General features: G+C 45.4%; 2 protein-coding genes across 2 annotated transcripts in view; both read left to right on the forward strand.

Annotated features, from left to right (window-relative positions):
- Positions 1 to 11,466, forward strand: part of HS3ST6 (heparan sulfate-glucosamine 3-sulfotransferase 6) — a 76,441-nt gene extending 64,975 nt beyond the window's left edge. The window contains exon 2 of the mRNA XM_083473846.1: positions 9,363 to 11,466. Within this exon, the coding sequence (XP_083329972.1) occupies positions 9,363 to 9,981 (619 nt within the window). The 3' untranslated portion in view covers positions 9,982 to 11,466. The remainder of the gene's footprint in view (positions 1 to 9,362) is intronic.
- The window catches only part of MEIOB (meiosis specific with OB-fold), a 235,691-nt gene that overhangs the window by 162,465 nt on the left and 60,839 nt on the right, over positions 1 to 12,387 (forward strand). The gene's annotated exons all lie outside the window — the stretch shown is intronic.

The following is a 12,387-nucleotide window of genomic DNA, read 5'->3' on the forward strand; positions in this document are numbered from 1 at the left end:
CTGCCTGGGCAGCCGCCTCCGTTCTCTGTGTGGGCAAGAGGCAAGATCAAAGGAGTTCAGAAGCAAAATTATTTTCTTCTGGCTGACTCATTCACTGGATGGCTCCTGAATTTCTCACTGCTCGTGATTTCCTTGCTGGTTCCGAAACTGTTACTCACAGCACAAAACCCTCTAGCCTTTCGAAAGCTGTGCTGCCTGTTCACATCTGCAGTTCAACTTGTTCTTGAATATGGCTGCAACTTTAAAACCATTTGAAGCACACACACACACCCCATAAAGATTTCTGAGCACTGTAGTTTGTTAAGAGTTACTGGGAATTGTAACTCTGTAAAGGATAAACTACAGTGCCCAGAATTCTTTGAGGGGGGGATTTGCTTTCAGTGGGATTTATGGGTATAGCATGTACCAACCTATAAGGGCTCACCCGAATTTCCACTTGACCCGCCGCTTTCTCCTGGAGAAACCCACTGTTTACAACTAAATCGGAGCAAACATCCATCAGGTTTCCTCCAAAATGTCGTTTTCTGTGATTCAGTACTAAAGAGCAGGTTTTCTGGGGGAGATCAGAGAGGCAAAGACAAAACTTCTTGGACCTGTGGTTAGAAAGCAGAAGTGTGGATGAGCCCTAAGATGACCTACAAGAATCAAAAAGCATTTTTAAATGAAAGTGATGGTGATGATGATGATGATGATGATGATGATGATGATGATGAAAGAGATGAGGAGGAGGAGAATTTGTATACCGTCCTATAGTCACAGGTCTCAGGGTGGCTCACAAGATAAAGTCACGATATAAAATACGTAATAGAAATAAAAACAAGAACAACCCTATAATTGCCCCCTCCCCAAAGCATTTTAATGTCAATCAGCCAAAGGCCTGGTTAAAGAGGAACATTTTCACTTGGCGCCTAAAGGTGTATAATGAAGGCACCAGCCAAACCTCCCTGGGGAGAGCAACCTACAAATGGAAAGCCGCTACAGAAAAGGCCTGTTCTTGTATTGCCACCCTCCAGACCTCTCATGGATGAGGCACACAGATAAGGGCCTCTGAAGGTGATATTTAATAATATTAAAGAGGAGAGCAGTCATAGCAAAGGCCACTCCCACAGCATGTATTTAAAGCAATATAATACAGAGCCTAGGACTGGCCACTCAGAAGGTCGGCAGTTCGAATCCCCGCAACGGGGTGAGGTCCCGTTGCTCGGTCCCTGCTCCTGTCAACCTAGCAGTTTGAAAGCACGTCCAAGTGCAATTAGATAAATAGGTACCGCTCCGGTGGGAAGGTAAACGGTGTTTCCGTGCGCTGCTCTGGTTCGCCAGAAGCAGCTTGGTCATGCTGGCCACATGACCCGGAAGCTGTACGCTGGCTCCCTCGGCCAATAAAGTGAGATGAGCGCCGTAACCCCAGAGTCGGCCACGACTGGAACTAGTGGTCAGGGGTCCCTTTACCTTTAATACCACTTTTAAAAGTCATGGCTTCCCCCAAAGACTTCTAGGAAGTATAGTTTGTTAATAGTGCTGAGAGTTCTTAGGAAACCCCTATCCCCCTTACAAAGCTACAGTTTTCAGAGTGGTTTATCATAGAATTGTAGAGCTGGAAGGGTCCCCGAGGATTATCTAGTCCAGTGATGGCCAAACTTGGCCCTCCAGCTGTTTTGGGACTACAATTCCCATTATCCCTGACCAATGGTCCTGTTAGCTAGGGATGATGGGAGTTGTAGTCCCAAAACAGCTGAAGGGCCAAGTTTGGCCATCACTGCTCTAGTCCAGCCCTCTGAAATGCAGGAATTTCAACTATCACAGGGAACTCTGGGTGAAAACTTCCTTCATCTCCACCCAGCGCAGGCTGTAGGATGCCAGGGAGTGGGTGGGAGTCATAGTCCAAAATCCCTGGAGAGCTGCAGGTTGGCTGTTCTAGGTCAGCCTTTGTGCTAATTGTGTAAGGCAGTTCTTAACTCCTTCTGCTAACGGGAAAATATTTAAGCATTGCAAAGCGGAAGTTCCCAGAGAACAGGCTGAGAAAGGCCATCGGTGCTTGGCTGGGCTGCAACGAGATGTTGCCGCCCCCATTCGAATTTATGGCGTGCATCTCCCATTGCTTTGTACATCAAAGAAGTCTGCATATTGTACAGGCCGACATAATGAGACAGATTGGCTCCAGATCAAACTGCTGTGTGTGTGTGTTTTTTTACAAGTCATTATGATTATCCCATATTGCTTCTCAGGAAGAAGAAAAAGTAGTGATTAGCAGAGGCCTCCTGGGCAGCTGTTTAGCTCCGTTTCCTCTTCCTTGGCTTTGACCCAACAAAGCAACAGCTCCCCTGGCACAGGAGGAGGGGGATTCTGTGGGGCTAAGAGGTGCCAAAGACCACCTATGGGGTAAGGTGGGGTGGGGCCGTGGCAGAAGACAAACAATGCTTGCATTCAGCGTTGGGCTCCTGGTTTCACAAAGGCAGTTGGTAGGCTGAAGCAAGAGTCAAAAGAGAGCAAGGAGGATCCTACAAAGGGATGAAAAATGTATCACCTAGCGTTGCCAATGAATTATCTATCTATGTATCTATTGCATTTCAATCCCACCTTTCCCTCCAAGGTGCTCGAGGTGGTTTACATAGTTCTCCCCATGCTCATTTAATCCCCACAACAACCCTGTGAGGTAGGTTAGGTTGAGAGGCAGTGACTGGCCTAGGATCACCCAGGGAGCTTCATGGCCGAGTGAGGATTTGAACCCAGGTCTCCCATATCCTAGTCTGACACTCTGACCATTATGCCAAAGTGGAAGGTGCTGTATGACCCATTTTTTCATAACCTCAGGGTTGGGCTACTGTAACGCTCTTCATGTGGGGCTGCCCTCAAGGTTGGCTCAGAAGGTGCAGCTGGTGCAGAATGGGGTATCTAAGTTGCTCAGTGGGACCTTCTATCACACCAGCAACTGTGTCATTTATTATGATACCTTTACTGATGACCATTTTGTGAAGGGTTACTTGATAATAAACTGAGATTTGGATATGATATCCCTATTTTGAAAATGTGTATGTGTTCTGTTTGGTTTTTTAAAAACCAGCTGTTGGTCATGTTCATGAATTTACATACTAACGTTTCTATTTGTGTATTATTATTTTTTACTTTTTAAAATAAATAAGCAAATAAGTCCCTGGCTACCGGTCCATTTCCAGGAATAATTCAAAGTGCTGGTTGTGCTCTATAAGGCCCTATATAGATTGGGCTAAGGCTACCTGAAATATCATATCTTCCTCTATGAACCTGTCTGGGTGCTGAGATCCTCGAGTGAGCGCCATCTCTCAGTTCCCATCAACATCAGAAGCACAGTTGGTGTTGACATGAGAGAGAGCCTTTTCTGTGGCTGCACCCAGTGTGGGATTCCCTCCCAGGAGGGGTTAGACTGGCTCCCCCTCTTATTCTTCCAGCAGCAAGCTAAGACCTTCCTGTTCTGAAGGCTTTGCTTAGGGAAGATGCAGATGACGCTGGCCACTGTGTTTTAATAGTTGCTTCCAAATGTGTTTTGCTGTATTTTAGTTACTGTTTTTAACTAGTTTGCTTTTATTACTTTGTGTTTCATAATGTGTTTTTAAATGTTGGAAGCCACCCGGAATCCCAACTTGGGAGAAAGGCATAATAATAATAATAATAATAATAATAATAATAATAATAATAATAATAACAACAACAACAACAACAACAACAATAATAATAATAATCCAGGAATCAGTGGCTTGGAGCTGGCACTGGGTCCATCTTAGTCAGCATTGTGCCATCCCTGATCACACTTATATTCTAGAGCCCCTATTTATTCAAGGGCTCTATCCTCCATCCTTCAATCCCTTGGGGTCTCAAACTGAAGGCAGCTAAGAATAAGGTGTCAAGGAACAAACTAGGTCTTAGCAGAAGGCGTAAAGGAGAGAATTAATAAAGGAATTAGAGCTCGGCCTGGCTTTATGTGGGGTGTTTTTGTTTCTTTGCTCTCAGCTCTGTGCCACTGGCAGCCTCAAGACCAGCCCTCGCTGGCCCCTTAACAGCCAGCATTGATTAAGCACTTAACACGGAGTGATTTACCCATCCATCATTAAGACAGGTGCTCTATAGTTGTGAAAATGCCTGGCTGGAGAAAAGAGCCCTTAAAAGTTACACTTACAACTTGCATTTCGCTAAATGAAGAACAAAAGCCATTGAACGCTCAGTAAATATTTATTGGCGTAACAATAAAGTGATGATTGGAGAGTCTTTTGGGTGAAGGAGAAACGGGCTTGGCTGAGCTCAGATGCGATCCAGCCGAGAGCAAACACAGGAGGAAGCTGTAGACGGCCTCTAACATTTAAAGGAGTCATATTTGTCTGTGTAGCATAATACCATAAGAACAGCTCTGCTGGGTCAGGCCAGTGGCCCATCTAGTCCAGCATCTAGTCCAGTGGCCAACCAGATGCCCATGTGAAACTGGCAAGTAGGACCTTGAGCACAAGAGCATAGCAGTTTCCAGCAACTGGTATTCAGAAACAATTACTGTTTCCAACAGCGGAGGAAGAGCGTAGTCATTGTGGCTGGTAGCCATCGATAGCCCTCTCCATGAATTTGCCCAATCCTCTTTGAAAGCCATCCAAGCTGGTGACCATCACAGTCTCCTGGGGGAGCGAGTTCCATAGTTTAACTCTGCGATGTGTGAAGAAGGACTTTCTTTGATCAGTCCTGAATCTGTCTTGAAGGTGCTCAAATGAAACTGGAACAAGCTTTGATTTTAACCAGCGATCAATAAGCCCCCTTGATGGACTTCCCTTTCTCTTTGTACATTATTCTTTCCAGAAAGCACTGGTGTCCTTGAGATGTTCACTCTTGAGCTGGGTGGAATAGCTCATGTTATTATACCACTGTGTTATGATCGCTAACAAAATCCATGTTCCATGTAGATCACAGTGGTAACACAGTCAAACTAGGGCCGGTCCCTACCATTAGGCAGAGTGACGCGGCTTCCTCAGGTGGCAGGTGCATAGGGGTGGCAGTAATGGGACCCAGGACAGAGCTGTGTGTATCTCTTCCTACTCTCCCCTATGCTAGCCTGTCAGAAGACCCTGTCTAGACTGCTGGCCCGTTCAGCTTCAGTACATGGAATGGAGGAGCATCTTCTACCAACTTTAGCTGGTACATCAGCTGCTACCATTCCTGGACCTGTTTCGCTGAACACAGCGGCTCATTCATGTCCTGGCTCCCAGTTGGTGTAGAACAAAGACCTGAAGAAGGATTCTTTCCAAAGGCTTTAATGCTTAGATCACTGCAGTGCAGATGCAAATTGCTGGCTTAAGGCACTCCAGGCAATGCACACGGTTAATCCCAAATTCAGCTGCAACAAAGGCAGGTGCTCCAACTGCCAAAGTTTTAGACGTTGATCCGACACTGCCACACCCCTTGGCATCCTATATATAGGAATGAGCCAGGCTCATTTTCGGGCAGTAAGCATTTCTGAAATCTTTCTACGCCTAGTAGACTCTCTTCTCTTTTGGTTCCTCCTAGACCTAGGTGATGGAGAATGTGTCTCTGCCTCCTGAGAGGTGGCTGGGGTGGGTGAACCTTTTCCCTTGAGGTAGGCAGAGCTACTCCCAGCATCTGACGGCAACAAGATGGGCAGTGCAATGAGCACCATAGGAGTGTCAGATGGAGAGGGGTGGGGGTGGAGAGGGAGGCAGGACATGTGGCTCTCATTCTGGGAACAGATGAGACAAGAGAGTTGGTTGAGGGAAGTCTCACCCCCAGTCCTTGCTTAGCCGTCCATGTTCTCGGTCAATCCTCCATCTGCATCATCCTGACTCAGACAGCCCATGGCAATTCGCTCATTACGTCAAGACTCAATTACTGTAACACGCTTTATGTGGGGCTATCTAATTATGATGATTGCATCTCATGATTTCAGTTTCTCCTTTTTCAAATCTTTACGTTCAGTTTGCTACTTTTTCACATCAATTTTTGTCTGTCTGTGTGTGTTTTTTTCCTCATGAAATTTTGTCAGCGTCTTCAGTGCAGATTTCCTGCGTGAGTGTTTTTCCAAAGCATGGAAGCGAGCACAATCTTTCGCTGTGAATGTCTGCAAGTGGCTGGTGCTGGCAGAGTCACAAGACTCCTTTGGAAAAGCTAGCAACACCGAACTGAATAATATTGTTATATCTTATTATGTGGCTGCTTCCAACACTGCAGCTCTGCCTCTCCTGTCCCTCCAGCCCCCTCTTCTCCCTCTGCCTCTCCTGTCCCCTCCAGCCCCACCCACAGGCACCCTCAAAATCAGAGAATATTTAGGGGTTCGCAGGGGAAAGAGAAGAAGTTGTGCCAGTGGAACTCTGTGCAGCCCTAGATACAAATAAATAAATAAATAAATAAATAGCAGTATTACAGGAAAGGAGAAGCGTATTGTCTGAATGTGAATATTCTCCAGAAGTTTTTTCCCCCCAAACAGGAAAGCTTTCCTGACACATCTCACATATGTACATGCTAAACTTATTCCTTCTTACACACCCCTCCCTCCCCCAGATCTTTCCTAATTTCTGACATCTGATTGTCATTAAAATAATTGACATGCAACTGAACTGTTTGGTATTCCTTTTCCAGTGGGGGAAGGGGAACTTGGCTCCACTCCCGAAAGTCTCGTTGAAATGGGTTCATGGCCGTCCCCACCCCTCAGAAATGTCCTGTGACCAAAGCCCGGATCTGAAAGAACGCAGAGCGTTAATGTTTGACATGTGGAAGCCGTGGGCGTGGGATGTGGTGGGGGACGGCGAGGAAGAGAGCAGGAGCATGACTGATTTTTATTTTTATTTTAAGGCTCTGACCGTGTATGGAAAAGAGCATAATCTGTGAATATTAGTTGCAAGGGGAAGATTCCCCTTCAATATGGCTCTAGGGTTTTGTGAATGTTTGATGAAATATTTTAATACACTAAACCCTGCCTGTCATTTGTCCACCATCTCCAGCTATTGGCAGAACTGCTGTGATGTCACGGTGTGTTCATGGATGTTCTGCTCACTTCCTGCATTGACAAAATTCGGACAAGTCATTCAGATCCTTTCAGGGAAATAGTCTTACTTTGCCATATTGCACAGAGTCTTCAGATGGGAGAAAGCTTTGCACTGCTGATATATAGCAAGGGGGGGTTAAAAATTAATTAATCAAGGTGGCATCCACAGTTCTCCTCCTCTCCATGTTATCCTCATAACAACCCTTTGAGGTAGGTTAGGTTGAGAGTGAGTGACTGGCCCATGGTCACCTGGAGAGCTTCATGGCTAAGGGAGGATTTGAACCCTAGTTCAACACTCTAACCACAACATCAGCTCTCTAATCTGAATCTGAAGGGAAGAGGGTCCAGAAGCTGAAAGGTACGGAATGATGTGGATGAACAGTAGGTTGATAATGGCAAGACAGAAGTAGATGCATTGAGGTCAAAGAGGAACTATAGAATAGGAAAAGCCCAAAACTACCGCTGAGCTGAGGTACATGGGAAGGAACACAAGCAGCTGCTTCATACTGAGTCAGACCCTTGGTCCAAGTAGCTCAGTATTGCCTACACTGCAGCAGCTCTCCAGGATTTCAGACAGGGGGCATTGCCAGCCCTACCTGGAGGTGCCATTGGGTATTGAACCTGTGACCTTCTGCATGCAAGGCAGGAGCTTTGCCACCGAGTTACGACCCTCCAACTTTGCACCACCCACCACACTTTGCTCCCTGTTGCTCGTCCCATGTTTTCTGCGCTCCAGTCAGGGAGGCGCCAACATCTTGGGAAGGCTTTTAAGTGGGTCTCGTTTTCCTGAGGACGAGGCTGGCAGATAAGTCATGAAGTGACAGGAGAACAAACTGGTGTTTGGAGGCGCCGTGGAACAGAAGAACAATGGTCCCTTTTTTTAAAACCTGTGCCGTGCCAGAAACCTCAGCCGGTTAGCAAGAGCTGTCAGTGTTTGCTGACTGCCCGGTCTTGGAAGGGCAATTTGATTTGGTAGCTTGAGGACACGGCATTGTATCGCCTTGTGATCTGGCTCTTCAAACCGTGCCCAATTTGGAGTGCCCGCTCCCCTCTGCGTCTATGAAGTGTTAGCTTTGCAGCTCCCAATAGTATTACTCCCTTCAAGGCTGCGGCTGCAACCCAGAGAGCTTGTTTTCAAGTTTATCAAGAATGCCCAACAGGTCATCGCAGCTTTCAAGCATGAATGCAGGTCTTGTTTTTTTGTTTGTAAAAGAGCCCCAGGTGGCAAGCCACACACAAACACGGGGGGGGGGGTTCTGTCCTTACAGCACCAAAAGGGAATATACACACAACAAAGACTCCAAGTCCTCTTTGTTGTTATGCTGCAACAGACTCACAACAGCTGGGGAAAGTTAATTGTTCCATAGCACCAATGCATGCTCTGGTAACTCCTGATTAGGCTACTGCAATGCAGTGTATCTGGTGTGAGATGGGGAAGAAAAACCGAATTCTGTTCACATTTAATTCCATTTTTTTTCCTGAAACAATACGAAAAATGAAACACAGTTCCCCTGCGAAATCTGCCCATCTCTGAATTTTGCAATTCAGTTCTCCCATGCATATATCAGCAGGAAAGACAGTAACATACAAAAATGCATTATATTAGGGGGAATTCAAAATAAAATAACAGAAAAATTTCCTGCTGACTATATATATATATATATATCTCCACAAATTGATGTGGAAATCTGTAGAACTTGAACAGATGATTCAACAAATAAGAAAACTGAGTGGATAGATTCTCTCATATTCATATATGCGCATTTTTTAAAAAAAAAATCTGGCTTTAAAATAGTGTTATTATTTGTTTTTCAGTATATATATTGTTCTGAAAATTTTAAAAAGTAAATTAAAAGCTCCTTGTTTCAGTCTTGGTGCAATGCCAGTATATTGGTAAAGCCACAGTCCCCTCATAATACAATAGTCACTGCAGTGTGAAAGGAATGTTAGAAAACAGGATGGAAGCACTTGCATTATAATCAGGAAAACCAAAGCAGTATGGAACTCACAGGTGGAGAATATTTATATTTTTATATGTCTTTATTATTGGTAAAGAAAATCTTTACATGAGTAAATACTTGATTAGCCCGTCGGATCTGTGCTATATCTTTGTACTTTTGTCCTTCCAGGCTGCAGTGCTTTATGCTTTATATTTTTAATTTTTGGTTTTCTTAGGTTTGCACTTTTTGTGTCTGTGGACAAATCAATGATACACATATTTTAAAAAAAGGGGGGGGAGAAAACCAATGCAATCTTATTTGTATCTGATTGCACCCATAGAGTGTTGGTGGGGCTCTGAAGGATGTAGAATTATCAAGGCAGGATCCTTACCAATGCCCTTTTATTTCCCCAGAAACTTGATGCCCCGCACCTTGGAGGGACAGATCACCATGGAGAAGACGCCGAGCTACTTTGTGACCAAGGAAGCCCCCCGGCGCATTTACAACATGTCCAGGGACACCAAGCTGATTGTGGTCGTGCGCAACCCGGTGACACGGGCCATTTCAGACTACACTCAGACCCTTTCCAAGAACCCCACCATCCCTAGCTTCCAAGCCTTGGCCTTCAAGAACATCAGCACGGGCCTCATCGACACCACCTGGAGTGCCGTGCGGATCGGCATTTATGCCAAACACCTGGACAGCTGGCTGCGGTATTTCCCCCTGTCCAAGTTCCTCTTTGTCAGCGGGGAGAGGTTGGTGAGCGACCCAGCCGGGGAGATGGCCCGCGTCCAAGACTTTCTGGGGATCAAGCGGGTGGTGACGGACAAGCACTTCTACTTCAATGAGACTAAGGGCTTCCCTTGCTTGAAGAAGCCCGAAGGGAGCAGCCGACCCCGGTGCCTAGGGAAATCCAAAGGGAGGCCGCACCCCAAAATCGACCCGCAGGTTATCCGCCGCCTGCAGGAGTTCTACAGACCCTTTAACATGAAATTCTACCAGATGACAGGGCAGGACTTTGGCTGGGACTGATGGAGAGACCCCTTCACATGACATGGGGAAAGTTGAACTTGCTAGAGGGTGGAATGGCCCTATTCCCAGCAGCCTATTGAATGCTGCAAGCCCCTCCCACACACAGTCATAGGGCAAGGGACGTCTGAAATGGGTCTCGGGTCAGGGGGGGACGTCTCCTTTTCTTTATAATTTATATCACCTCTTGCCAGTAAGAAAGAAATGTACGCTTACCGAGTAGGGAGAAAGTATTTAAGTTTTGTTTTTGTTTCGTTTTTTAACCGCCATCAGCAACAGAAGAGATCAAGTCCAGGAAACCCAGATCTGACGAAATATTCTGCTGAATAAACCTGGCTAATATAGACAAGGCATGGAAGTTTTTGAAGGAGTGTGAGTGAATGAGAATGCGAGCAAGGGAGGAAGAACGCAGAACACAGCCTTGACTAATGGCACAGCCCACTATGTTCTTCTCCACACATCCTTTGGGATGAATCCAACTTTAGTCCTGCTCAGGGTCAGCCTTTTGATATTGATGGACATAACTAATGTTGAGCCATTTCAATTGATGTGCTCTGGGCAGAACTAAGGCCACATTCACACCATATATTTAAAGCACTAGGGTCCCATAAACAGGCATAGCTCCCTTTCCAAAAGAATTCTGGGAGCTGTAATTTGTTAAAGGAGCTGAGAGTGATTAGGAGAACCCTGTTTCCCCCAGAACTAGTTTAAGAATCAGTCCCTCTCCCTGAGGAACACTGGGAATTGTAATTCTCTGAATGGAATAAGAGTCTCCTAACGGCTCTCCCAGTTCATCCACCTGGGAGCTGATCAATGTTCTCCAAGTGGCATGTGAGAAGAGCCTCCTTCTGTGCGAATAATGTTCTAAGATGCGGAGCAAGCAGGCCAGCATGTTCTGGCCCACTTGACCACTGCAACAAGTGGATATCATAAGATGCACAACTACACACAAAGTTGCCCCACACATGCACAGAATCTGTGCATCTATTATCAAAGAACACGGAGCAAGGAAGTGATAGGTTCATAAAATGCTCAGTGGTGGACTCTGAAGTCACTTCCACACCATATATTTTAAGCATTGTTATACCACTTTGAACAGTCATAGAATTGTGGGAACTGCAGGTTGTCAAGGGTATTGAAAGTTGTTCAGGGACCCCTATTCTTCTCACAGAGCTACAATTTTCAGAGGGGTTCAACAATCAGTCCTTCTTTCCTAGGAACTCTTGGAACTGAAGCCCTGTAAAGGGAATAGGGGGTCTCCTAACAACTTTTAAGCATTGTGGGTGTTCATTTCACTCTTGGCTTGCAGGGTGGGGAGGTCTGCATCCTAGGATAACATCCCCATGCAAACCTTTTAGAGAAGAGGCCTGTTGTTCTCTTTTTACCACAGATCTGGCAAACGCTAACCCATTTTTTTAATGGCCCCTCAAAACATTTCTGTGAGAAATATGAACTAATAAAAGGGAAAATACAAAAGCTCTGAATAGACTCCAAATGTTTAAGATCTCTTTTCTTCTTATGTGTCAGGCACTGTCCTGCGTGTGCTGTGCAAACTCACGGATAAAGATGGATGCTTCTACGAACAGGATCGAAAGGCAATACCCGAGACAAATAATTCCCTGGAGCGAAATCTAGAGAGGGTTATATGAGCCTTAAGTGCCTGTAACAGGAGACTTAACAAGTCTTTGTTTTCTCAAACTATTTAGCCCTCCGGCAATTTAGTACAGGTGTTGCTTAAGGACTCTTCAGCCTTCCTTGAGGACTGCACACAGTCACAAGCCCTCTTCAGACAGCTAGTTAATCTGTTGACTGAAAAAGCAGAGAGCCACACTGACATGAATCAAATGTATGTCCGATTGGAGCCTCTACAACATGCCTAGTTTTCTGATCAAGGGGGCGGGGGGCCTTGCAAGTTTTATGCGTACCCTCCAACATTTCTCCAATGAAACTAGGGTTGTCTTATTCAATAATAATAATAATGCGTTCCTCCAACCACTTTGGGCAGCTCCCAACATATTTAAAAACATAGTGAAACATTAAACATTTTAAAAGCTTGTATATACAGGGCTGCCTTCAGATGTCTTCTAAAGGTTCTATAGTTACTTATCTCCTTGGCTTGGGGATCGCATAACTCCATACCCTCCAACATTTCCCCGATGAAAATAGGGGCATCCTAAGAAAAAGTAGAACGTTCCGGAATCAAATCAGAAATCGGGATGGCTTCTGTAAATCAGAACGTTCCGGGATCAAATCAGAAATCGGGATGGCTTCTGTAAATCAGAACGTTCCGGGATCAAATCAGAAATTGGGATGGCTTCTGTAAATCTGGGACTTTCCCTGGAAAATAGGGACACTTGGAAGGTCTACTTTATGTGCATGAACACCAAAAATAATACAGTAACATCAACA

The sequence above is a fragment of the Podarcis liolepis genome (genome assembly GCF_965112155.1).
Source record: "Podarcis liolepis genome assembly, chromosome: 14".
Taxonomy (NCBI): Eukaryota; Metazoa; Chordata; class Lepidosauria; order Squamata; family Lacertidae; genus Podarcis; species Podarcis liolepis.